Raw genomic sequence first — 25,100 nt, 5'->3', positions numbered from 1 at the left:
ACGCCATGTTTTAGGGGTGTCCGAATGTCCAGAGAGAAAAAAATAGTCGACTCAAAATTTCCCACAATGCATCTCGAAAAGTAGTGAGCAGCGATGGTCACTAAACGGGTCAATATAGACCACAATGTATTGCGAGAGTCGGAGAAGAGCCTGACAGAGACAGGTCTTTGAACTAAACACGACTGAAGTAAATCAGCTGTTTCAGTCGAGTGTTTGTGTTTCTCATGAATAAACAACCTAAATATAAACGGTTACGGTGACAAGATGCTAACGTTAGCTGCTAACCTTTAGCTGGAGCTGTTAAATGACCGACAGCTTCCCCTCGAATAATCCAAGCCATTCATGTAAAATCCATGTGAAATAAAAGCGTATCTGACGCCTTGGGGTAGTTTTTGATAGCACCTTCAAGTTTGACAAACAAATCAATACTGTGATAAAAGCCAGCTTCTTTTAACTCAGAATTGAAGTGAAAGCTTATCGTTCAATCCTTTGCTGTTGTGAACTGTTTTGGCAAAGAACAAAGAAATAAATCATCCTTTTGGGTTGACAAATGCTGCCCCGCCTTCCTTTTACATATGCAAATTAGTATCGATGCTTTTTGCCCAATATCGATACTTAAAAAGTAGCCGTTTGGTATCGATATATCGACACTATGGTATCGATCCGCCCCCTCCCTACTAGTTACCATAGACATGCACTAGCCTAGCACCACAAAACTCTTCAATTATAAGGACTGCATGAATTTTTTTTTTAATATCTCCAGAAATCAACAACACTCTGGAAAACTAGGAAATGAGACCCTATGTCAAAAATCCTGAAATATCCCTTTAATGGACTTGCCCCCGAGTAACTCTCTGAGCTCTTTTATGCCCCAGTCAGATCAGGGAGGTCTCGAATGTGCCCAGATCCCGTGTAAAGACGCGAGGAGATGGGGCGTTAAGTGTGGCTGCTCCTAAACTCTGGAAAAGCCCCCCCCTAAAACATGAGAAGATCTGACCGTAGAAACTTTTAAAACCACCCTTGATACGCATCTGTTTGCGTTTGGTTCAAGTGAATAGAACATGTATGTAGAACACGCTAAAACAAATGAAAGGACTCCTCTTAGGAAGCGCGATTAATTATCTCGGTGATAATCCATCACTCTGTCTGATTCTATGTAGGTTACGCCGCGCTGCTGTTTGACTCTGTGCGTCTGTGTGCGGCGCCCCTGGTTCAAAAAGACAGATCAGCTACAAGCAGCAATTATCCTCCGTGTGAACAATCGCTGCTCTGTTTCCTAATTACTGCATTACAGCCCGCAGATTAACCACGGTTAAGCAAAAACAATTACGCGCAAAACAATTACAAGGTTTTTTTTTTGTTTTTTTTATTCCCCTCCCTAAAGCGGCTTCTATTCCCAGTTCACGTTGCCCCTATTCCGAATGCCAAGATTCATGTGTGTTCAGCAGATATAGGTGAAACGTTCCCCAGAAGCTAAATGCAGAGGTTATTAGAAATGAGATTTGGAGATGTACCGAAGCCCCGAGGAAGTGTGAGATCATTAGAGACATGTTTTATCTGCCTAATGCGGAGCGGTTTGAGGGTGAGAAAACTGAAGCTTGAATAAATCATCGGCCGCCTCTGCTGGGGCAAATGTTACACTGCAAATAAGAGGTAGCTAAAAACAAGATAAAATACCAGCATTTCAAGATAAAAATACTTAAAACTAGTCAAATTATCTGTCCATGCAGCAAGATAATTTTACTTAGCAAGAAATCTTAAAATAAGATATTAAAATCTTGAAACAAGCAGTACAAAATAAGCACTCCAAAGACTTATTTCAAGCTCAGAAAACTTATTATTAGATTCAATTATAAGGAAAATATACTTATGAGCATATCAACTTTTGTTTATAGTTGCCCTTACTTAAAAAAAAGTGGAAATTATCCTGAGCAAGTCAATATATCTTAAAATGAACCAAAATTGATCCTAAAACTAGCTCTAAAAACCTGAAACCAGTGCTTGTTTAAAGCATGTACATCTTACTGAAATCAAAACCAGAAAAGCAATATGAAAACATCGGCATTTATTTGTCAAGATTTTCGACGTTGAAATAAACAATTTCTTATTTTAACTCAGAAAAAAACTGATTGAAGATTTCTGAACTAAATAAGACAAATAATAAAGGTCTGTGCTAAAAAATAAGACTATAATGCAAAGTCGATGGCTTAAAATAAGTGAATAACTCTAAAAGTTAGTGAAATAATCTAGCATGACTAAAAATAAGATTTAAAATCTTGCCAAGTTGTAGGGAATGTGCAGGGTATGAATGGATAGAAACATGGCCCGGGCCTGGGGATGATAACCGGGAGGACTTGTTCTTGTTGTTATGGGAGTTCGAAAACAGCTAAAGCGCCCAGGCATCGGACACTTTTATGATCTGAATGCATGGCTTGTCCCACCCAAGGACGCAGTAATCAGACGCCGTTGTTCGTGTAAAATTGATACTCGTATATGAGATTTTAGCTTTAAGGTCTTTCCCCTGGAGGCGCTTTCCTCGATCGCATTCATTATTTAGCGTTACAGCTAATTGAACAGAAAAAAAAAATCCTTGAGCCACGCTGTGAGAGACACCACCGCCACTGTATCATCTGCCGGGAATAAAAATATATCAAATATTCATGCTGTCTCTCACTGGCTGAAGGTGAAAATATCGTACTTTCGTATAACAAGAACTCCCTGATATCGTTTGTATGCAGGTGACGGTTGATTTCCTTGCCGTTGTAGTACTTTTAACAAGTTGCTGAAATGTGCAATCCTCTGCCTGGTGTTACTTGCCAATTAGTTGTTGTTTGCGCTGTGCCTGCTGTTGATCTGCAGCAGCATGAGGCTGATTGTGACATTTTCATCTTTCATAATAAAGACCGTGTTCTGTAGGTGGCCGGCAGCGTACCATCTGTTTAGTCTGAGCGAATGTCAATCTAACATACAGGGGCCCATCTGCAAAACTTTTTTGGACAACGAATGTGGGATTTTGAACTTTTGAACCACTAACAACATAAAGAATAATTTCCATTTGGCTTCAGAAAAGGTCACGGCATTACAACAGCTGCTACTTAAGTACTGATTTACATTAATGGGGCCATGAAGCTGTTGATCAATCAGTGTTAGAGCCAAAACTTCAAGCCAATGATGCATCACAGGGGTTCCCAAAGCGGGGGTCGGTATAAGGGACAAACATCGGGAAAAAAAACGCTGATTAAACCAACTTTTCAACGTTTTACTGCTTGAAATCATGAAAACATCAAACACATTTACAGCAGGCTCCCAGGTTGTTTAGGCAGTGAGCCGGTTTAAAAACTATTTATCAAACCGATCTGCGAGGAGAATGACATGCTGACTTCCTCACCTACTGTATTTCAAGGTGGCCACAAGGATCAGTCTTAGGTCCTACACTTTACTCGGAGCTCATCAAAACTGTTTGGACAACAAATATGGGATTTTGAACCACAACAATATAAAGAATCATTTCAATTTGGCTTCAGAAAAGGTCACGGCTCTACAACAGCTGCTACTTAAGTACTGATTTACATTAATGGGGCCATGAAGCTGTTGATCAATCAGTGTTAGAGCCAAAACTTCAACCAATCGTCCATCACAGGGATTCCCAAAGCAAGCAAACATCGAAAAAAAACGCTGATTAAACCAACTTTTCAACGTTTTGCTGCTTGAAATCATGAAAACATCAAACACATTTTATAGCAGGGTCCCGGGTTGTTTATGTGGTTATTCTGTGGTCATCAACGAAGGCAGTGAGCCGGTTTAAAAACTATTTATCAAACCGATCTGCGAGGAGAATGACATGCTGACTTCCTCAACTACTGTATTGCAAGGTGGCCACAAGGATCAGTCTTAGGTCCTAGACTACTCGGAACCTTCAAATAATCTTGACCTTATCATCGTATTTCAAGTAAGATGATGCTGTTTTAATAATACATTTTAAAAGTTTAAGTAAAAGCTCTCACCGTCCTCCTCTGTTTGCTTGACGATCTCCTCGCTCTCCTTGCTGCCCTCCGGGTTGGCCAGGACCAGCCGTAACCTCACTGTTACAAAAGGCCTCAGACCCCTCAGAGTGTAATGGGACGAAGTCTGGATCAACTCTTCGGCTGCAAACTCCTGCTGGTTGAACACGTACTGGTACTGCACCTGGGAACACCGAGGGACAACAGGATTTAAGGCTGGAGAGAAACTGATGAATGCCTTTCGCTCGTGTGGGTTTTCCTACAAAATGAATATCCGAATATGTACTTGTACTTTATATAGCTTTGTTCCAAATGCTTTTTACTGAATGCTGTCTTAATATTTAAAATAAGAGAAAAGAATAGAAGTGGGAAAACAAAGGCATGGGGGAGAAATGCGGATCGGACGGATGGATTCTTTGTTGATCCAGAGGGAAATGTACAGCAGAAGCGTCAGATACTCAACATCAAAAGACATGAAGAACAATACATAGGCAGTATGTCCACAATATTCCCTATATAGTGACTATATAGCGGTCATGCCATTTTGTAGGGGTGTCCGAATGTCCAGAGAGAAAAAAGTAGTGCACTCGAAATTTCCCACAATGCATCTCGAAAAGTAGTGAGCATCGATGGTCACTAAACGGGTCAATATAGACCACAATGCATTGCGAGAGTCGGAGAAGAGCCTGACAGAGACAGGTCTTTGAACTAAACAACACGACTGAAGTAAATCAGCTGTTTCAGTCGTGTGTTTGTGTTTCTCATGAATAAACGACCAACATATAAACGGTTACGGTGACAAGATGCTAACGTTAGCTGCTAACCTTTAGCTGGAGCTGTTAAATGACCGACAGCTTCCTCTCGAATAATCCAAGCCATTCACGTAAAATCCATGTGAAATAAAGCGTATCTGACTCATATTAATTCATAAATATTCCACTGTCTCTGAGTCTGGTCTTTATCACAGAAATACTTTATTCCCGGAGTTTAGCGACTTTTAGCAGATGTCGTCACACAATCTGCTGGTGTTCGGACACCGGGCTCTGACCGACTTTCGGCGTCTCTGAGCTCGCGCTGGGGTGATTTTTATTTTATTTTATTTTTTTTTGTGATGATTGTAATGCCTGTAAAAGTGCCAAAACAGTCGTTCTGTTTCATAAAATAAACGTTTGTAACAATAAATAAAGTCAGATCAAAAAATAAAAAATAACATATCTGCAGCCTGACGTCACGCAGCACAGAGAAAGTAGTGGCTTGTGTTCGAATCGCCAACAGAATCAGTGACTATATAGTGACTATATAGTGCAGGGCTATGTAGTGAATGAGGGGTTATAGGGAATAGTGTGGACCATTGGATACAGCCATAATTTGTGCTCTTTTGTTGCTTTTTAAAATGTGTTTAAGTGATGACGGTTTGCAAATTGAACTCAAAATGGCTTAAACCGACTACATTTAAGTTGCCCGTGCTGCCCCTGAACAAAAACATGCAATGCTTGTAATGACTGAAGCCATTAAATGTCCTTCAAGTCTTCCAGTCTCAAACCAAAAACATTCAGATCAACTATTAGTGGAATCTGTTTCTGTAATGAGTGCAGGTTGTGCGCTCCTGACAGCTGATATGAGTCTTTAGTTTGCGGCGCTTTCTCCGCGCATTATAATTAGTGTCCGTAGAGTGTGCTTCCGCTCGGTGTGAGGCTGCTGTACTTACTGTCAGATTGTAGCTGTGACAGCGAGTCACCGCGTATCCAAACGTCTCCCACTGCACGGTCAGCTGGCGAGCTCTCACATCCACCACGTTCACGCTCTGAGGACCGTGGACCGGATCTACAGGGGGACAAAACACATGAATAAATAAAACTGTATAAGCTACAAATGTGAGGCGAGTTTGCTGAAGAAAATGATTCACAAGCTCAACTTTTGCAAAAGATTTAGGTTTTACTTAAGTTCACATAATAAAAATACACAGAAGTTCAATCAGTTCGAGGTCAAAGTGATGTAAAGTCGCACCAGATAGATCGGGTGGTGACATACTCTAAGTGCACAGGTGTTGTAGTTTGCACAGTTTTCACTCTTTTTAGTCATTTTCTGGTGGAATATGAAGTTATTTATCACATACAAATAAAGTCAAGTGTAAATCGGGCCCACGTGGATATTGTCTCACAGCAGATTGTTCAGTAGAAGTGAAAAAACGGCAGTTGTAGCTAGCGCTAGCTAACCGTTAGCATTCTCGGTTATTTATGTATTTATGGGCTGTTGAACCACTTTGCTCCTCTCCATGTCTTTGTATCTTTATTTAGTAGAAAACTATATCAGTAGTTTTTAAATAATTAGAGAAAGTTTAGATTTTTCTCCAAATTGTTTCCCCCTTAACTGTTTTCAAACATGACCATAGATGGGCGATTCCAGAGACTCCGTCTGTATCTATTGCTGGGTTGCAGGTGACATCACAGCGTTCTAAAGGCCTATACTATTATATAGAGGAACAATTACTTTGTTTTTGAGGAAATTTTTGATCTTGTACAGAGAGATCATGGGCCCAGTGGCTGATATTAAAGATCATTTTTTAAATTCATATATTTTCTTTTTAGCTATGACTTGTGAAAGTGTAATGTTATTAATAGGAAAAACTGGCTCTTGCCCCCCGCTGGGTCCGATGACATCATCACATTCTAGAACCTGCAACCCAGCAATAGGTAGCGTTCACGTGACATCACCACATTCTAAAGAGCCTATAGTTTAACATTGAGGTGGAGGTCAACTGACGGTAACTATGGTAACGGCGGTAACTGACAAAATGCATATTTTTATGTCTTTGTTTTTTGGCTCATATCTCAGTCATTACTGGAGGAATCCACATGAAACAAAAACTGTCACAAAGTTCATTGTCTCCTCTGTCAGCACATATGAACTAATGTCCATCTCTAAAGAATGTCAAAAGGTGGTGACAATATGCGAAAACATGAGCGTGATGTTGTCCAATAGAAAGGACTTTCAGACAAAAAAATAATATCACAGGTTTGTGAATCCAATCACGATCAAATACTGAAGAGGAAAAACATTTGTCAATTTTCGTTTTGGAGATTTCTTACAAAAACTGCATTTCTCCCATAGAGTTGTATTGGCCCCGCCCTCCATCTGACATTATGACATCATCACATTCTAAATCGTGAACGCTACCTATTGCTGGGTTTCAGGTTCTAGAATGTGATGATGTCATCGGACCAAGCCAGTTTATCCTATTAACTGCATTACACGTTCACAAATCGTATCTAAAAAGAAAAATTATGAACAAAAATGACCATTAATATCAAATCATTGGCTCCATGATCTCTTTGTACAAGACCAAAACTTTCCTCAAAAACAAAATAATCATCCCTCTATGTAATATTATGGACCTTTAGAACACTGGGATAGATACATCTAAACTTTCTCTAATTATAAAAATAATTACTTCAACAATCACTGAATCATGAATATGGTTTCTACTAAATAAAGATACAAAGACATGGAGAGGAGCAAAGTGGTTCAACAGCCCATGAACACATAAACATAACAGAGAATGCTAACATAGAATCGCGTAAATGCTAACACTAGCTAGCGCTAGCAACGACTGCCGTTTTTTTGCTTCTACTGAACAATTTGCTGTGAATAAACATCCATATGGACCCGATTTAGACTTGACTTTACGTATGTGTGATAATTTAGTTTATATTTCACCAGAAAATGGCTAAAAAGTGTGAAAAATTGTGTTTCCCCAAAGATTTTGTTTTGCTGCTAACATAAAGCATCATGTTAGCATCTATGTTATTTATGTATTTATGGGCTGTTGAACCACTTTGCTCCTCCCCATGTCTTTGTATCTTTATTTAGTAGAAACTATATTCATAATTCAGCATTTGTTAAAGTAGTTTTTGAATAATTAGAGAAAGTTTAGATTTTTCTCCAAGTTGTTTTCCCCCTTAACTGTTTTTAAACATGACCATATACGGGCGATTCAAGAGAAGCCGTCTTTATCTATGCTCCAACAAAGATCGATATCATCCAGGGTGGTAAAAACACAAGTTATATCAATTCAACTGGACATTTTTCATAGAGTTAGATGATTCTCGAAACGTCGGGCGACTGTGAAAAATGTCCAGTTGAATTGATTTAACTTCTTTGTTGGATAATTAAAAAAAACATTAAAGCGGGTTATTGGATGACTACCAAAAAACCCTCAAAGACCTACAAAACTATAAAAAAAAACGCTTCACAATGTGACAAAAAGGTCACGATCAGTTTTATAATTAGCTTTCAGAGGCGCTACACTGGCCTATAGGTTGGTTACTCGGCTGGTGACGAAAGCTCGGAGGCGTCTCCAGGAGGTGGGGGCGTTCCTAGGAGGACTCAGGCAAACCTATCCCTAAAATGGCCGCCATCAGAGTTTTTACAGATTACTCAAAAATACGCGAATGTGCCAAGGCAACACTTCAGGCATGTTTTTAATGAAGGAGTGACATAATAACATGATGGAAAGCTTGAAAAAGTCGATTTTGCATAATACCCCCCCTTTAAGAGGTTAAAGTTCAATCGTATCTTGTAGTCTCTTATCTGCAAAGGGGCTAATCTGACTTGGTAAACACTGAGAACGGCTGCTTTAGCAAACAAGGGCTGGGAGGCCAAGGATCTACGCAGGATCCGTCCCTAGACTCCATCGTGAAGCCATATTGTAGCGAAGAGCGCTGCATAAAAGGAGGACTAATTAAGGCTAAACTGAAGGCTTTAGCTTTAACCACAGAGGAATAAATCAGTTAGTTGCGCCAACATGCCCCTTAATCTCCAGAAATCGATGGAATTAGCCAACGCCGCTAACTAAGATTAAGAAAACGAGACCCTCGGGTTTAAACAGACTGTCTTTGTACTTAAAAAGTCTGCAGCCAAAGAAGAAGTAATCCCATTGTCTCTGTGTGAGTCTGCGCTGCAACAATGGCATTTTTTCTTTTTTTTTTTACAGCCAAGAAAACAGCAGGAGGGACACACACACACACACACACACACACACACGACTAGCGCATCCAAGGAACTGCTGTAAACCCATCGGAGGGCGGGCGGGCGGTGGGGGAAATGTGTTGCTTTTAACAAGTCATAGAAAGGCTTGTCAGACTGTAAACTTCATATTGATTTCTGTTAGGACGCGCGTAAAAAAAAGAAAAGCCCGGAGCCAGTAAAGAACAAATGAGACTGTGCCGGTTTTTGATGACGAAGGAATACGAGTCGCGGGAGGCTGGAAAGGTTACGCTTTTGTTTTGGACGCATTAGATTGAAATATAATTGGATTCAAAAGAGGAGTCGGTGCAATTTCAAAGCGTCTTAACACACACAACCGTCGAGCGATCCAGCCATTTGTAAATGTATTGATATTTGACGTTTTGTTTGTTGTTTATTCACATATTACAAAGGGATTCTCTGGGTTCCACCGAACGCAATAAAGGCTCTTTCTGCAGAACGGTAATAAATCAAAATGGCTCGCGATGCATTGTTTGTCCGCGGACTCCCAGGTCAGGTTTTTTTTTTTTCCCTAATCTGATTTATACATGAGGTCTGCGGAGGAAATACGAGCCCACTAAAACCCACCATGACTCCTATCAGCGGCCTCTTAATCCACGGTCTTTGGGTCGGATCCAAGATAATCTGTAGGTAATCTGCTCTGGGATCGGGGGGGGGACTCTGCTCATTTCAGGAGGAGGACGATGCAGGGGGTAAAGGGGAGATGCAGAAAGGTTTGTACTCGCTGACAAATGAGTGGAGTGAGTGCTTGTAAATGACAACCCCAGAACTTAGGTGGAGATTTATTATAGCGTCAATCAGGTATTTGTTGTGGACTTTTTGCGAAAACAACTAGTGTTTGTGGAGATTTTACAGTGGCTGCTCTCTTTACTTTTGACCTCTTAATCCCCCACCTTTACCCCTAAATCTGAAAGCTTCTTGGGGAAAAAAAGGGTCGAAATAGCTACAAAAACGAGGATGAAAAAATCTACAATGGAGAGACGTAAACGTGCCGGAAAAGCAACAATGATACAATAAACAAGGGACAAAAGCATAACTAAAAAGTGATGAAAAAGCCACGAAAGATCATCAAAAACAGGCTGGAAAAGCGACAAAAACACAAGACAAAAAAAGACAAAAAACGCAACGAAAAAGTGCAAAAAAAACATTAAAAAAGCAACAGAAAAAACTGAAATAAACCTACGAAAAAAAGTCAAAAAAGAGACAAAAACTCTTTAAAAATGTGACAAACGCGGCGACGATCTTAGCTTTCAAATGAGGCGTTACACTGGCTTGTAGGCTGGAAGAAGCTTTTAGAGGTTAAGCGTTGATAAAAATGTTCATGGACACTTTCATGCAAAGGTCGTAGGTGACTTTAAAGGGCCTGTATCCTGCAAAATCGACTTTTTGGAACTTTGAACCATGTTGTTTTGCTATTTCCTTGTCATAAACACCCCCAGAGTGTTTCTTGGCTTCATTTACGCAGTTCTCAGCAATCCTCCTGAATCAAGGAAGTGCCTGGCGTGTCCGTGCTGCCCCTGCAGAGGAAACAAACGCACCCCGAGCGTCATGTTTGCACCGAAAGTTGTGAAGAAGGAGCTCTTTCTAACCTACTCTGGACACGCCTGGTGTTTTTTTTCTTACCTAACGATAATGTCATGGAGAAAAGTGCGTTTGGCTACGAGAGGAGCAGCAGCAGAAGGACTTTATTCAACCTTCCTAAAGAAGAGGCCACTCTCCAGAAGTTGTTTTTTCTTTCCGGGATTCGGCGACTCTCAGCCAAAATAGTGTTTTTCTGTGACTGTCACTGATGGATGTTTGGTGAACCTTCGCCTGAATCAAAGTGGATTAACTCTTATAACCAACGTAAATCCCACAATAAAAACACCTGATGGAGCGACCAGGACAGAGTCAATCAAAACGCGTGTTAGCGAAGTAACTTTTTTCTGTGGAATTTATATTTCTACTACTGCTAAAGTTGTATGTGTGAAGAGAGGGGGCGGAGTTAACTGAATCCAAGCGTTTTTTCTTCCGGGTTGGAAGAATACCTCCAGAAAATACTTATATTTATCACAAAAATAGTGCTCCATAGTGGTAGAGGTACAATATATCATATTAATGCCTATGCTTAACTTTGGAATGGCTAAAATAGCATGATACAGATCCTGTAAATATTCAATATTATGCTTTTAGTCGGGAGTGATGAATAAAAAAGCATTGATAACAACTGGTCAATATTTATGTTTGACAATCCTGCAGCTCTGGAAACATTTTTCTCCTCCCGAGAGTCCAAGAGACACACTTCCTGCTCCGCCTCATTAATCAGGACAGGTCAGGGTCGCCCTGTTTGCTCTGGCCCGCTGTGAGCCGGGCACTCTGGGCGGTGCAGTCCTGACAGAGGCCAAACTTTGAGGCATGTTTCCGACAGAGGCGTGTGACCCCTTCCTGCAGTGAATCCAGAGCAGAGCTGTCTGACCGTATATCAGCACCTCAGCGGAAGCAGGTTTGTGTCCATGTACAAAATGCAAGTAATGTTTCTTTAAATATACAGTAATATTAATATAAGGGATGCTTATTTTGCTTGAGCACCAGCTATCATTTCAATAAGGTGGCTTTAGTCAAAAAAGTATGAAATGCTGCTTCGGGATGTTTTTCTGAGATTTAACCAAAACAAAATGAAAAACTTTCCCATAGTATTCAGAGAACCTTTCATTGAAATCACAAAATTTACCCCATCATTGAGCCATTTCATTGTGTTGAACGACTACTTGCTAACTACACTTTATTGAGCTTTAATAAATGATGAATTAACACTTGATTCATCATGGACAATTCATTAGTTAAGTGTGACTAACACTTAACCTCTTAAAGGAACAGGCCACCGTTTTTCCACACTGAGATATGTTCTTTCCTGAGCTTAGACGAGTTGATGCGTACCTGTCTGGTCTTCTGTTGGTACTTATTTTCCAGATAATGACCAGCGTTCTATACATTATCCCTTACTTAAGTGAAGTATTCGAAGGACTATTCACTACGAGTTATGCATTAACTGTATTAATTTAATAATTATTAGTAAAGTGTTAGTCACACTTAATTCATCATGAACAATTCCTTAGTTAAGTGTGTATTCATCATTTGTTAAGGATATAAAAAGGTATAGTTATTATAGTGTTACTAATGTTTTTTTCTTTTACGTTGCAGCAATTTTTTTATTTATTTTTTCCAAAAACGCTCAAAAATGTATTGAATAATCCAAATTGGAGCTGTTAAAAATCTCAAGAAGCAGAAGTTTATTTTGCCCCGAGCCAAAAGAAAAAGGAGGCGTTTGGAGATTGACAGCGGTGGGAAAGACGAGGCCGGCAGTAACGGGAAATTAGTGAGTGGACAAATAATGACCACCAAGACACACATAAAAACAGTATAAATCTAAAGCCGAGGAGGTGCTTTAGGGAGGCAGAGAGATTGATTTCCTCGCCCGCTCTCCCGCTCTCGTCCGGTCTCCCCAAAGTCTCAAATTAATGGCTCTGTTTCTGCGGCTCGTTCATCAGATTCGCCCTCGAACACAGTCGCTCCCTGAACCGGAGGCCGAGCGCAGAGATCTACCTGACAACACTGACGGGACGGGCCCAGAGCGAACGTTCCAACGCAGGAAAACAAGCTCATCACAACCGCACGCTCTGAGAATCACACTTCGTAAAGCTGAAGTTGATACCTCATAGCCTTGGGGGTGTCATGTATTTCCTGTTGAAGCACTGTGTCTTTATAAATGTGCTTGGAGGCTTTGTTTTGATTGGCTGAATGTCCATCCTCGACACAATCATTCCAACAAAAGAAGCCATGGTGAAAGAATAACCTCGGCCTACAAGAACAGTCTATGTCCAGTCTGCTGCTGGAGATGATGAGTTGCTGACGAAGCCGCTTGAGGCGAAACACTCAGAAACAGAGACATTTGCTCAGTTGAGAAGCTACACTAACAAATGACTGTGCCTTGTAGAAACCTTCAACCTCTTAACTCATTGACTGCCAATGACGCCTATAGACGTCAATTGCGTTTTTCAATGGGAACAACTGCAGCAAAGCCTTGAGCATGTCTGGTGTTAAAATCTTAGTTGTGCTGCCTAATGCTATAAGTTATTTTTTTGAGTCACTTGTAGGGCTTTTCCACTAAGGTGTTGGTTCTGGGCTGGTTCTGGTGGTTGGTTCCATGCTGACTTGGTTTCCCACCAAAATGAGAGCTGTGCCTATTGTCATAGCAACACTTTGGGAAGTCAACATAAAACATGGATAGTAACATCTTACTACAGCCACTTCTGGTTATAAAATACAGAAAAATAAGTTTATGTTTCAGTCACAGCACAGCAGCCGTTAACATTTTGATTTCTTCTTTCTAACTCTTGTTTTAGCTAAAGAGCATAAAGCAAAACAACAGTTTCCTCCACAGAGACTGTTTTGGCTTCTCCAGGAAGTTCTAAGCACAAACTAACTAATATTGAGTGTTTGTTGGAGGAGAGAGCCACGCCCCCAGCCGCTGACATCACTGGTGCTCGTTTCTTGGTCCAGCTTTTAATTGGTTCCCAACCGGCACCAGATTTTGGAACCAAGAGTCAGCGTTTTTTCAGTGGAAAACGAAAGAACCAAAAATGTGACAAAAACTCAACAAAAAAATTACAAAAATTCAACAAAAAGTGACAAAAATTCAACAAAAAGTGACAAAAAGCTCAACCAAAAAGTGACAAAAATTCAACAAAAATTCAACAAAAACTCAACAAAAATGTGACAAAAAAGAAAAAAAAAACATACAAAAGATGACACAATACAGCAAAAACGCGAGGAAAAAGGTCGGTTTTGTGGGTCTAAGCTTTCAAATGAGGTGTTACACAGCCAAAAGAGGACAGAATGCATTTGGTTTAGGCGGGTGGCAAGAGGTTAAAATATGTATTTGTGGAAGTGTCATAATTACGCTAATTTGGGCCAGGCTGACCAGAGTCCAGGGCTGTTTTTCAGTCCCAGTCCACCCCTGAGAAGGGTAGTTTGTTTAATTTTGCCCCTTTAAGTCACATAACACAACAATATTGTCCGTATACAGTGTTTTTAATATTTTCTCAGTTTGGTATGATCGTAGAACAGCAATATTGCACTAATGAAGCGCCATCTCAGAGGGCCGCCCGCTGCCCAGAAGAGGAAACATGGTACTTCCTGACTGAACACATTTCTACACATTACACGGTTTGAAAGCTGCACTCGTCCAGAGGCTATAAACACGATTAACAGCAGAGATACTGACGGAAAAGCTCCCATCAGTTCATTTCTGCTAAAAGCTCCGGCACCCGCAGCTCCACATTAACCATGAGAGGAGTAAATAACAGCAGAGTCTCCCGTGATGAAGGCCCTGGAGGAAGACTGAGATCAGAGCAAACCCTCGCGAGCTCCAGGCCGACATTACAGCGCTGAGTTTCATGTTCAAGCAAAACATACGATCTTTCGGAAATAGTGAGCTGAGCAGAACAAATTGGCTTATAGACATCGTGCGCGCGGTGCAAAAACAGGAATCTAGCAAAGTTCACTTCTGCTGCACTCGTGATTTACTTCAACCATTTGTAATATACTGTCAATATGTTTTGTGTGATTTTGAATTACACATTTTTATTATTTTAAGTATTGCAGTACTATTGTTCTCACAACATTCAAAACATCCAGGGGCGGACTGGCCATATGTCCATTCTGGAAGAGCACAGAAGGGCCACTGGCTCTTTATTCTCCAGTTTGGCTTTACCCCAGTCCCAAAGCTTCTGGAAAAAAGCCGTGAAAATAGCAACAAAACTGAGACGAAAACAATGGAAATGTGACAAAAAAGTGATAAAAAATATGACAGAAATGTGATAACAATTTGACAAAAAAATGACAAAAATGTGACAAAAATGACAAAAAAAATGACAAAAATGTGATAAATTAATTTTTTTTCGTTTTTGTCACACATTTTTGTCACTTTTTCATTGCATTTTTGTTGCTTTTTTGTGGATTTTTTTGTTGCATTTTTCACTTTTTTGTCACATTTTTTTTTGCATTTTTCACTTTTTTGTCACATTTTTGTTGCTTTTTTGTGGATTTTTTTGTTGCATTTTTCAAGCTTTTTTGTCACATTTTTGTTGCATTTTTCACTTTTTTGTCAAATTTTTGTTGCATTTTTCAAGCTTTTTTGTCACATTTTTCACTTTTTTGTCACATTTTGTTGCATTTTTCACTTTTTTGTCACATTTTTCACTTTTTTGTCATTTTTCAAGCTTTTTTGTCACATTTTTCACTTTTTTGTCATTTTTGTTGCATTTTTCACTTTTTTGTCACATTTTGTTGCATTTTTCCACTTTTTTGTCACATTTTTGTTGCTTTTTTGTGGATTTTTTTGTTGCATTTTTCAAGCTTTTTTGTCACATTTTTGTTGCATTTTTCACTTTTTTGTCAAATTTTTGTTGCATTTTTCAAGCTTTTTTGTCACATTTTTCACTTTTTTGTCACATTTTGTTGCATTTTTCACTTTTTTGTCACATTTTTCACTTTTTTGTCATTTTTCAAGCTTTTTTGTCACATTTTTCACTTTTTTGTCATTTTTGTTGCATTTTTCACTTTTTTGTCACACTTTGTTGCATTTTTCCACTTTTTTGTCACATTTTTGTTGCTTTTTTGTGGATTTTTTTGTTGCATTTTTCAAGCTTTTTTGTCACATTTTGTTGCATTTTTCACTTTTTTGTCACATTTTTGTTGCTATTTGTGGATTTTTTTGTTGCATTTTTCAAGCTTTTTTGTCACATTTTTCTTGCATTTTTTCCCATGCTTTCTTGACACTATTTCACCACAGTTTTGTCACTTTTCTGTTTCTCTTTTGTGGCCTTTTTTTGGTGCATTTTCGTCACATTTTTTCCGCCACTTTTTTCCAAGAAGCCTTTAGATTTTGGCAAAGCTCCACTGGAGAAAATGCGCTTGGTTCAGGTGGGGGCGAAGCGGTCGATACACGTGCACAAAAGTACACGCCGTCTTTTTTAAATGGTTTGAACTTTTGATTAAACCGAGCACATTTGGCTTCTTGCTGTAATATTTAAAAGCGTCACACGGAGAGCGTCTTGGAGCGTGTCTGCAGCTAATGGAAAACAGTCCAGTCAGACAAACAGGCCGCACAGTTAAACAGCAGGTGATCAATGCTGCATTACAACTCAGGTAATGTGGCTCCTGCTTCAGCTGCTCTAATGACCCTGAACACAACCCTGAACAACAGCGGACAGGGCTTCCCTAAAGGAGGAGCCTGACCCACGAGTGGACACTGTGAGACCTTTGTAAAGAATCATTAACAACAGGAGGGCGTGACTGTAGTAAAAAGCAAAGGACACTAGGGCTGAAACGACTAATCAATTAATCGACGACTATTTTAGTGATCGATTACTCGTTTTCTGGTTCACACAGACTAAAATGGACTAAAAATGACATAAAAATGAAGTATTTTTGATGAAATCCTACTTTGTTTTTATAGTTAGGGTCTGTGTACATTTTGTTCATTGTAAATTTCATGAATAGAGCCTCCAACAAACATTTCCCTTTAGTTTACTCCAGCAACACATCTTCAAGCAGCGCCGAGAGCATTTTCTCCAGTTCAGCTTTACCCAAACCCTGTAGGCCAGTGTAGCACCTCATTTGAAAGCTAGGACCTACAAAACAAAATTGATCTTTTTCCTCACATTATCGGATTTTTTTTCATCACTTTTTTGTTGGGCGGTCGTCTCATTTTTGTCAAATTTTCGTGACTTTTTTGTTACTTTTTCGTCAATTTTTTCGTTTTTTTTCATCAAATTTTTCTCCCTTTTTTGTCAAATTTTTATCCATTTCTGTCATTTTTTTGTAATTTTTTTGTCACTTTTTTGTCCATTTTTTTCTCACTTTTGTCACATTTTCCTCCTTGTTTTCGTCTCAGTTTTGTCGCCATTTTCACACCTTTTTTCCAGAAGCTTTTGGATTGGGGTAAAGCTGGAGAAAATGTGCCCGGTTCAGGTGGGAGTTAAGGGGTTAAACTATATGTGATTAAAAGAAATAGGAAAAATAAAATGTTCCTACACCATTCACAGCCAAGCGATTACTCGACACAATAATCGTTAGTTGCAGCCCTAAAGGATAAGTGGATAAGTATTCTCAGCTTCCTTTTCGGTCCCTACACACTGCAGCATCTTTGAGAATCACTGGCTTTGTCCTGAGCCTATCGACAAGGAGCCAGAACATTTACTCAAGTGAGAGGAACGTTATTTTGAAACATGACGTGAAATAAGAAGAAAACACCATGAAAACATCTAAAAATAAATTGTGAAGAACTAAGTAACAAAATGCATCTGGTTTACTCTTTAACATTAAAGCAGTACTAAGTAACATGCTTGCCTTACTAAATCTTTTCCTTAGTACAAGCTTTAATGGGATGATTGGAGGGTCTTTCATCTCTTGAAATTAATGTGAAATCTACACATTCACCATTTGTCTTTCCATTTCTTTGTGCATTAAAAAAATAATGCATTAAAAATATTTTTTTTGCGTTTTCGTCACACATTTTTGTCACTTTTTCATCGCATTTTTGTGGATTTTTTGCTGCATTTTTCAAGCTTTTTTGTCACATTTTTGTTGCATTTTTCACTTTTTTGTCACATTTTTGTTGCTTTTTCACTTTTTTGTCACATTTTTGTTGCTTTTTTGTGGGGTTTTTTGTTGCATTTTTGTTGCATTTTTCCCTTTTTTGTCACATTTTTGTTGCTTTTTTGTGGATTTTTTTTGTTGCATTTTTCACGCTTTTTTGTCACATTTTTGTTGCATTTTTGTAGCTTTTTTGTCACATTTTTGTTGCATTTTTCACTTTTTTGTCACATTTTTGTTGCTTTTTTGTGGATTTTTTTGTTGCATTTTTCACGCTTTTTTGTCACATTTTTGTTGCATTTTTGTTGCTTTTTTGTGGATTTTTTTGTTGCATTTTTCACGCTTTTTTGTCACATTTTTGTTGCATTTTTGTTGCTTTTTTGTGGATTTTTTTGTTGCATTTTTCAAGCTTTTTTGTCACATTTTTGTTGCATTTTTCACACTTTTTTGTCACATTTTTCTTGCATTTTTTCCTTGCTCTCTTGACACTATTTCATTTCTTTGTGCATTAATCACATATATTTCTGTGTAAAATTGCTACATTTCCATGATGGATAACCACTGGAGGTCTTCCTATGCAGTGGCTGTAAGACGGAGAACTCCACTGTCTGACTGTTACGGATAATTGGCAGAGTGACATTCTATATTTTCGCAGTTTTTTAGTGCGAGCCCTGCAGCGTCTCCTCTCCCTCCGCCTTCCCGCCGCTCCTTCGCTGTAACGTTTCTCGTTTTTCATCCCTCCCTGTGTCTCTGTCCGTGAATGTCTCGCGGCCGGACTCCGTCTCTGTGTCGCTCTCCAATTACCGGGGCCTTCAAGACTTTAACCCCAGGCCCGGCATCGGTCAGTGCATTACATCTTCAAATCCTTCTCTCATCTCCTGCAGCTTCTCTTTCTTTTCCGTCACGTCAACACAACAGAATGAGGGCTGCGTAATTAATCACAATCAAATCAAAAATGTACTTTAGATGGTTTCTGGTAGGAAATCATGTGAGAGATTTGAAAGTATCTACCTATAGTTACTGCGACTAATATATTTCTCTTGGTGGATTTTCTTCCCCCTCGATCGGCCCGGCCCCCTCACTTCAATCTCAATCCCCCGTTGTTCAGTAAATTGTCCCGACTCTGCCCCAGGCCCTGATGGTTTTAATAAAGCTGCATTCGAAATGGATCTCCTCTCTGCTCCGTTTTGAATTACATTAACACCTTTTTTAACCCCCCCGCAATAGACGAAAACCATTTTCTCCCAGAGAGGAGCTTCCATATTGTGCAGTCGATACGTTGGCAAACAACAATGGAAGTACCGTAAATGCTCTAACATAGGCCAGGGCCTTTATTTACTCAAGGGCATCTAGGACCAGGCCTTTATTGGAACCAGGCCACAGTTAGAGACAGGCCTTTATTTCTATTTGAGCAAAACGGACGACCAGGAAAATGAAGAAAAACGAGATTTGTGTCCATTTGCACCTAAAATATTAGGTTAATTTATTAATGAACATTTCAAACCCTCTCCCAGCGGCTGGAACATTGACGCCTTTTATTTTGTCGGGACAACAGGAAGTGTTTCGTTGCTGTTAGCGGAGCTTTGACATCAGTGACACTGCAGGTTTCTGTTTCGTTTTTACCGCGGACCGGATTATTTGTTGTTATCTCGTGTAAAAGGCGAGTTTAGACGGAGCGTTTGTGTTTGTGATCGATCATGAGACTGACCCGAGAGAAGACGAGACGCTCGCGCTGATGGGAGGAGTTATTTTGAGGCGTGGGACTGACCTGCACACGGAGCAGCTGGACGTGCTTTGAAGACGCGATGGTGACTTTATTAAAACCCTGGAGGGTCACACAACATTTGCCCTGTTTCCAAATATGGTCACAGGAGGTTTGAAAAGTGGCTAAATCTGTGTCAAAGTTACGCTCTGATCAGCTCCTCCGCAGCGTCCCCCTCGGCCCGGGTTCCCGTTTGTTACTTCCTGCACGTGAGTTTTCATTTACACCAGTATGAGACAAATTCCTAACATGGGGAATATTTCTACCACTAGTTTCTATTAATATCCCCGGCCTGTTTTAGAGACCGGCTTTAATTTGCCTCCGCCAGCCGCAAACCCGGCCACTGTTAGAGACCCGGCCGGTGATGGAATACAGGCCAGTATTAGAGAATTTACGGTACTCTCGACCACCACTAAGAGTAAGTTAGAAAAATACTGATCACTTTATCCAATACACGACTGCAGCTTTACTCAAGTGACCTTTTTTCTCTGCCGTCACACGGGACAAAAAAGGAAAATTGTCTTCAAATGCGTTGGAGAAACCAGAGTTTGAACTTTCTGTTCTGAGCTAAAACACAATGTGAGCTCTGGATTTTGGAAAGACACCATTGAGAGCTGCTGAGATTGAGTGTGAAAGAAAAGTTTCTGAGATCTAATGGAGTTTTTCACACAATGTGGGCTTCTTACCAAGGTCTGATTCCTCTCACTACTAAAAAAAAGTGTGCAATTGGGGTCCGTCTGGAGCCAGGACTCCCTTGAAGACGGAGATTCTGAACCTAAGTTGGGCTTTTGATGATTATCAGAAAGGTCAAATTACAAATCACTTTTTAAAGCATGACAATCGAAACAAAATGAAACTTGGCTGAATACATTTTCCAAAGCAAAAAACATATTTGAAGCATTTTTACACAGAGTATATAAGATCAGAATGAGTTATGACGAAGCTGGTGGTGCGGCCCCTGCAGAGAGATAATTAAACCCCCCTAAAATCCATCTGTTGTGAGTCCTCTTAATCCCTGTGTCCCCGTACTGGAGCAGTGGGAGCTGCCTGTGCTCTGTGTTAGACAGAGTCTGTTTACACTGTGTGCACATTACACTGGTCATTAGTGCATTGGAGACAATGGTGCGTGAGCTCAGAGCCAACGAGCCAAGTTCAGTCACATTTTAAACTGGGCTTATCGGTCTGACTGTCCTGTGAAGGTGCTTAAGATTGTCTTATTGTAGAATTTTAACCCCTAAAGCTTCGAATTCCTGACCAAACCTTTAGCTCAGGATCTGGAGATAGACCCTGACAGATTTCCCCAGTGGCATTGAAGGATGGGTCTAATGCAGGGCCCGACTCGGCAACATAATGAATCGCTGTCTCAAACCTGACTACGTTTACACGCCATCAATATTCTGGTTCCTGAAACATTTGGAATAACCTGTTTAAATGCGCGAGCAGACAGAGTTACTCCTGTATACACGGTCATTATAATCAATTAGGAGGTCTCAATCCAAACGCTAAAGACATTATGTTCATGTCTTTCACCACATTAATAAAGTAATCGGCTTCCTCCTCATTTTGAAAGTGTGTTCCCGTGTTGCGTCTGGGTTTCACCATGTTCTTGTGTACTGTATTTCTTGTGTACTGTATTTCTTGTGTACTGTATTTCTTGTGTACTGTATTTCTTGTGTACTGTATTTCTTGTGTGCTGTCAAGGTCAAGTCACGGTCAAGTTTATTTCTATAGCACATTTACAACAACCACGGCTGCCCAAAGTGCTTCACAACACAAACAGATGATAAAAACTATGAACACAAATACAAACAAGGCATAATAAACTTTACGTCAAAATCAACTGTAACAACTGTACAACAAAATACTGTATTTCCGGCTGGCTGTGTGCCAGACATAAACATATTCGGATTGTTATTCGTATCCATAATACCGTATTTTCCAGACTAATAAGTCACACTTTTTCTTCATAGTTTGGCAGGGGGTGTGTCTTATACTCCGAAGCGACTAATATGTGATTTTTCTCCCCATTTTTTTTAATTCAAATATATAATTTCACATACCACTAGAGGGCACTGCAGGCTCATCGAGCAGCAGAAAGAAAGTTTGGAGTGAGCGAGAAGCGATGGTTACTCTTAGAGAAGAAAACAAAACAAAGCTAATCACGGGCTAAAAGCTAGAGCCACAGGTAGAGGAACGAGTTCCCCAAATGAGAGCTTGAAAAACATGTTGCCGGGAGAGGCTTGTCAACGGTGCAGTTACGCCTCCGTGCCCGGGTCATTGCCACGACGATTGTTCAGAAGTGACACCGAGGATGAAGATTTCAATGGATTTAGCGATTTGGAGTGAGATGGAGAGTTTTGTATGTTCTTTATGCTATAGTTTTCTGAACTGTAAACACACCAGACACCTATAGTTCGATGTTTATGCTTCATGTAGCTAACCATCAATGTGCTACGCTAGCAAGCCGTGCGCTATAATTTTTCTTCATTAGCCCATGTTTGGCTGGAGTGAATTAGAACACCTTGTTTTTTGTTGTGTATTCCTGCACAAAACTAGATCACGACAGAGACATGACGCACTCAAAAGCCAACACCACAACTGTCTCGTTTTGTTACAGCATAACGAGTGACGGACCCGGGACGTAAATAATTCAGCGTAAACCAGGGGGCCACACTTTGAGTTTACCGTGAAATGGGTAATTGAGACGTGGCAGAAACGTGCTGCCGCGAAAAAAAGAAGAAACGAGATCTGAACTCCTGCGGGTGAACGTGAAAATCTTCATTTGTTTAAACAGTAAAAGGTTGAATTTCCTCCTGAATGTAATGTCATACTCGGGCTTGTCTCATGCTGTCACTTTGGAAAGCACAATTTCAAGCAGTGCCGTCATCACCCAGCAGGGATAGAGGACGGCGTTGCAGCTGATTAACACATATCTATGGAGATTAGGGGAGTTTAACGGTCTCACTGTCTACTGAGTTGTTTTTTATCTCCCTATAAAAGATAGAAGGCTCCATCTTTTCTTTGTTCTAGCTGTAATTCCCCTCTCTCTCGTCTCGAACTGGCCCTTTGACCCTCCCTGGCCCTCCAGAGGCTTCCGCTCAGATAAATGAGGCTCTAACATGGCTGCTATTTCAGCTCTGTGGGAACAAAAAAACACAAGGCAGTGCGAAATTTTTCCAATAATACCTTAACCCTTCACTCAGCTTTTGAGACTTAGGCTTCCTTTAATTTACTTTTTCATTAAAGTTTTTGGCCTGAGGGGAACTTACAATGGGAGATGAAGAGTGAGAAAGAGCTGAGAGAGCTTTCGGCGCCGGCAATATGGATTTTCTTTTTATATAAGTAACAAAACGTTGGCTTGATGTGGAGCATTTTATTCGTCTTTTAATTCCTCTTTTTTAAGTGTAACTTTGGCAAAGGGAGCGTGGTGACTTACAGCGCACAGGCTTTGTTCGTTATGCTTTAACTGTGAGCTATAGTTTAAAAAAAAAATGGGGGCACTTTGCTGGTGTTGGCGCTATACACTGGGTATCAGTGTTTCATCTGACAGGGAGAACAACCCATCGGAATGAAATACTGCTGACAAAAATGAGGGTCAAGGTCACCTACTGCAAAACTACTTTAACAAACGCAGAATTGTAATATAGTTTTCTACAAAATAAAGATACAAAGGAACAAAGTGGTTCAACAGCCCATGAATACTTAGGAAACGAACAATGCTAACATATTGCTCCATGTTAGCATCATGCTACATGCTAACGCTAGCTACAACTGCCGTTTTTTTCGCTTCTACTGAACTGAGCTGTGAATAAATATCAATATGGACCCGATTCAGGCTTGACTTTATTCATGTGTGATAAATAAGTTCAGAGCGCCACCAGAAAATGACTAACAAGAGTGGAAAATTGTGTTTCACGCCCCCTTCAATGACGAGATAGTTACGGACGGCATCTCGTCATAGAAGGGGGCGTGGCTTCGCCGAGGGGGAAAATAGAATCTTTAGAGAAACACAATTTTTCCCTCTTTTTTGCCATTTTCTGGTGGAATATGAACTTATTTATCACATGAATAAAGTCAAGTGTAAATCGGGCCCATATGGATATTTACTCTCAGCAGATTGTTCAGTAGAAGTGAAAAAACGGCTGTTGTTAGCATTAGCCCGATGCTAAAATGTAGCATTATGTTAGCATTCTCCGTTATTCATGTATTTATGGGCTGTTGAACCACTTTGCTCCTCTCCATGTCTTTGTATCATTATTTAGTATAAACCATATTCATAATTCAGAATTTGTTAAAGTAGTTTTTGAATAATTAGAGAAAGTTTACATTTTTTCAAAATTGTTTTCCCCCTTAACTGTTTTCAAACATGACCATATATGGGCGATTCCAGAGATGCCGTCTGTATCTATCCCGTCTGTATCCATAGCAATAACACACAAAAAACTACTAAATGGAACAACAACATAACTATTCACTGAAATAAGTACGTACCAGATAAGATATAGGCGGCATTTGTGGAATCGCCCATTCATGCTAACCAGGAAGCTAAACATGCTAACGCCAGCTACAATTGCTGTTTTTTTGCTTCTACAGGACAATCTACAAAAAAACATCCACATTGACCCGATTCTGACTAGACTTTATTGGTGTGTGATAAATACTTTTTTTACTTACAGAAAACGGCTAAAATGAGAGAGAAAAAATGTTCGAAGCAGCCAGAGGGGAGAAACAAATGAGGGAAAACACTAAACTTTCTCCCATTTCTCCACCATTACTTTAACAAAGGCTGAATTATGAATATATTTTCTACTCAATAAAGATACAGAGACATGGAGAGAAGCAAAGTGGTTCAACAGCCCATAAATACTTTAAATGCTAAACAGGAAGCTCACGTTAGCTTAATGCTACACTGGCTCATGTTAGCTACAAGAGCATTTGTTTCGCTTCTACTGGACAATATACTGTGAAGAAATATCCATATTGACCCGATTTTGACTTGACTTTATTGGTGTGTGATAAATATGTTCAAAGTCAGCCAGAAAACAGCTAAAAAGAGTGAAATTGATCCTTCCCTCACAGCGAGGCCACGCCCCCTTGTATGACACGTTTCCGTCTATATGGCTAAAACCTCCAGATCTTTTTCATCTGCTAATAAACATGAAATGAAGGGAATAAGGGGTCTGAAATCGCAGCGGCACAGTGTGAATGAGCCTCCTCTGCCCGGTGTCGTGTCAGCTCACAGTGATGTACGACTGCTCTGAGATCAGTCTGCTCCAACAGAGATGTGCCGTCAACAATTCATCACACACTTTATGGACGTGGCCTTCAGACGGCGCCGCACACGCTCCACACCGTGCTCTCGGACTTCTATATTTAACCACTGTGTCGCCACATTACGCTGACTTACAAAGCCTGCAGTTAAACTTTGAACAGTGAATACAATGCGATTTCATTTGATTGCTGTTATTATGGATTATTTCACACTAGATTCTCCCAAACAAGGCTGAATTACAGATAAACACACGCCGCGGTCTCTCTCTCCCTGGTGTTTTGGACGTGAGTAGCTGCTCTTCGGATCAGAGCAGCTGTAAAGTGTCAGAGATATCGCGCGCTGCTCTTTGATCACCCCCTGAACCTTCGCCATCTGTCAAAAT

At 40.1% G+C, this 25,100-nt stretch overlaps 1 protein-coding gene across 7 annotated transcripts in view; it reads right to left on the bottom strand.

Annotated features, from left to right (window-relative positions):
- ptprt (protein tyrosine phosphatase receptor type T) overlaps positions 1–25,100 on the bottom strand; it is a 339,518-nt gene that overhangs the window by 201,812 nt on the left and 112,606 nt on the right. For all 7 annotated transcript variants that reach the window (XM_079579208.1, XM_079579213.1, XM_079579209.1 and 4 more), the window contains exons 9-10: positions 5,710–5,825; positions 4,005–4,185 (exon numbers count right to left, since the gene is read on the bottom strand). In XM_079579208.1, coding sequence (XP_079435334.1) covers positions 4,005–4,185; positions 5,710–5,825 — 297 coding nt within the window. The remainder of the gene's footprint in view (positions 1–4,004; positions 4,186–5,709; positions 5,826–25,100) is intronic.

Source organism: Gobius niger (assembly GCF_951799975.1).
Source record: "Gobius niger genome assembly, chromosome: 20".
NCBI classification, from domain to species: domain Eukaryota; kingdom Metazoa; phylum Chordata; class Actinopteri; order Gobiiformes; family Gobiidae; genus Gobius; species Gobius niger.
This window is presented reverse-complemented; position numbering and strand designations above follow the sequence as displayed.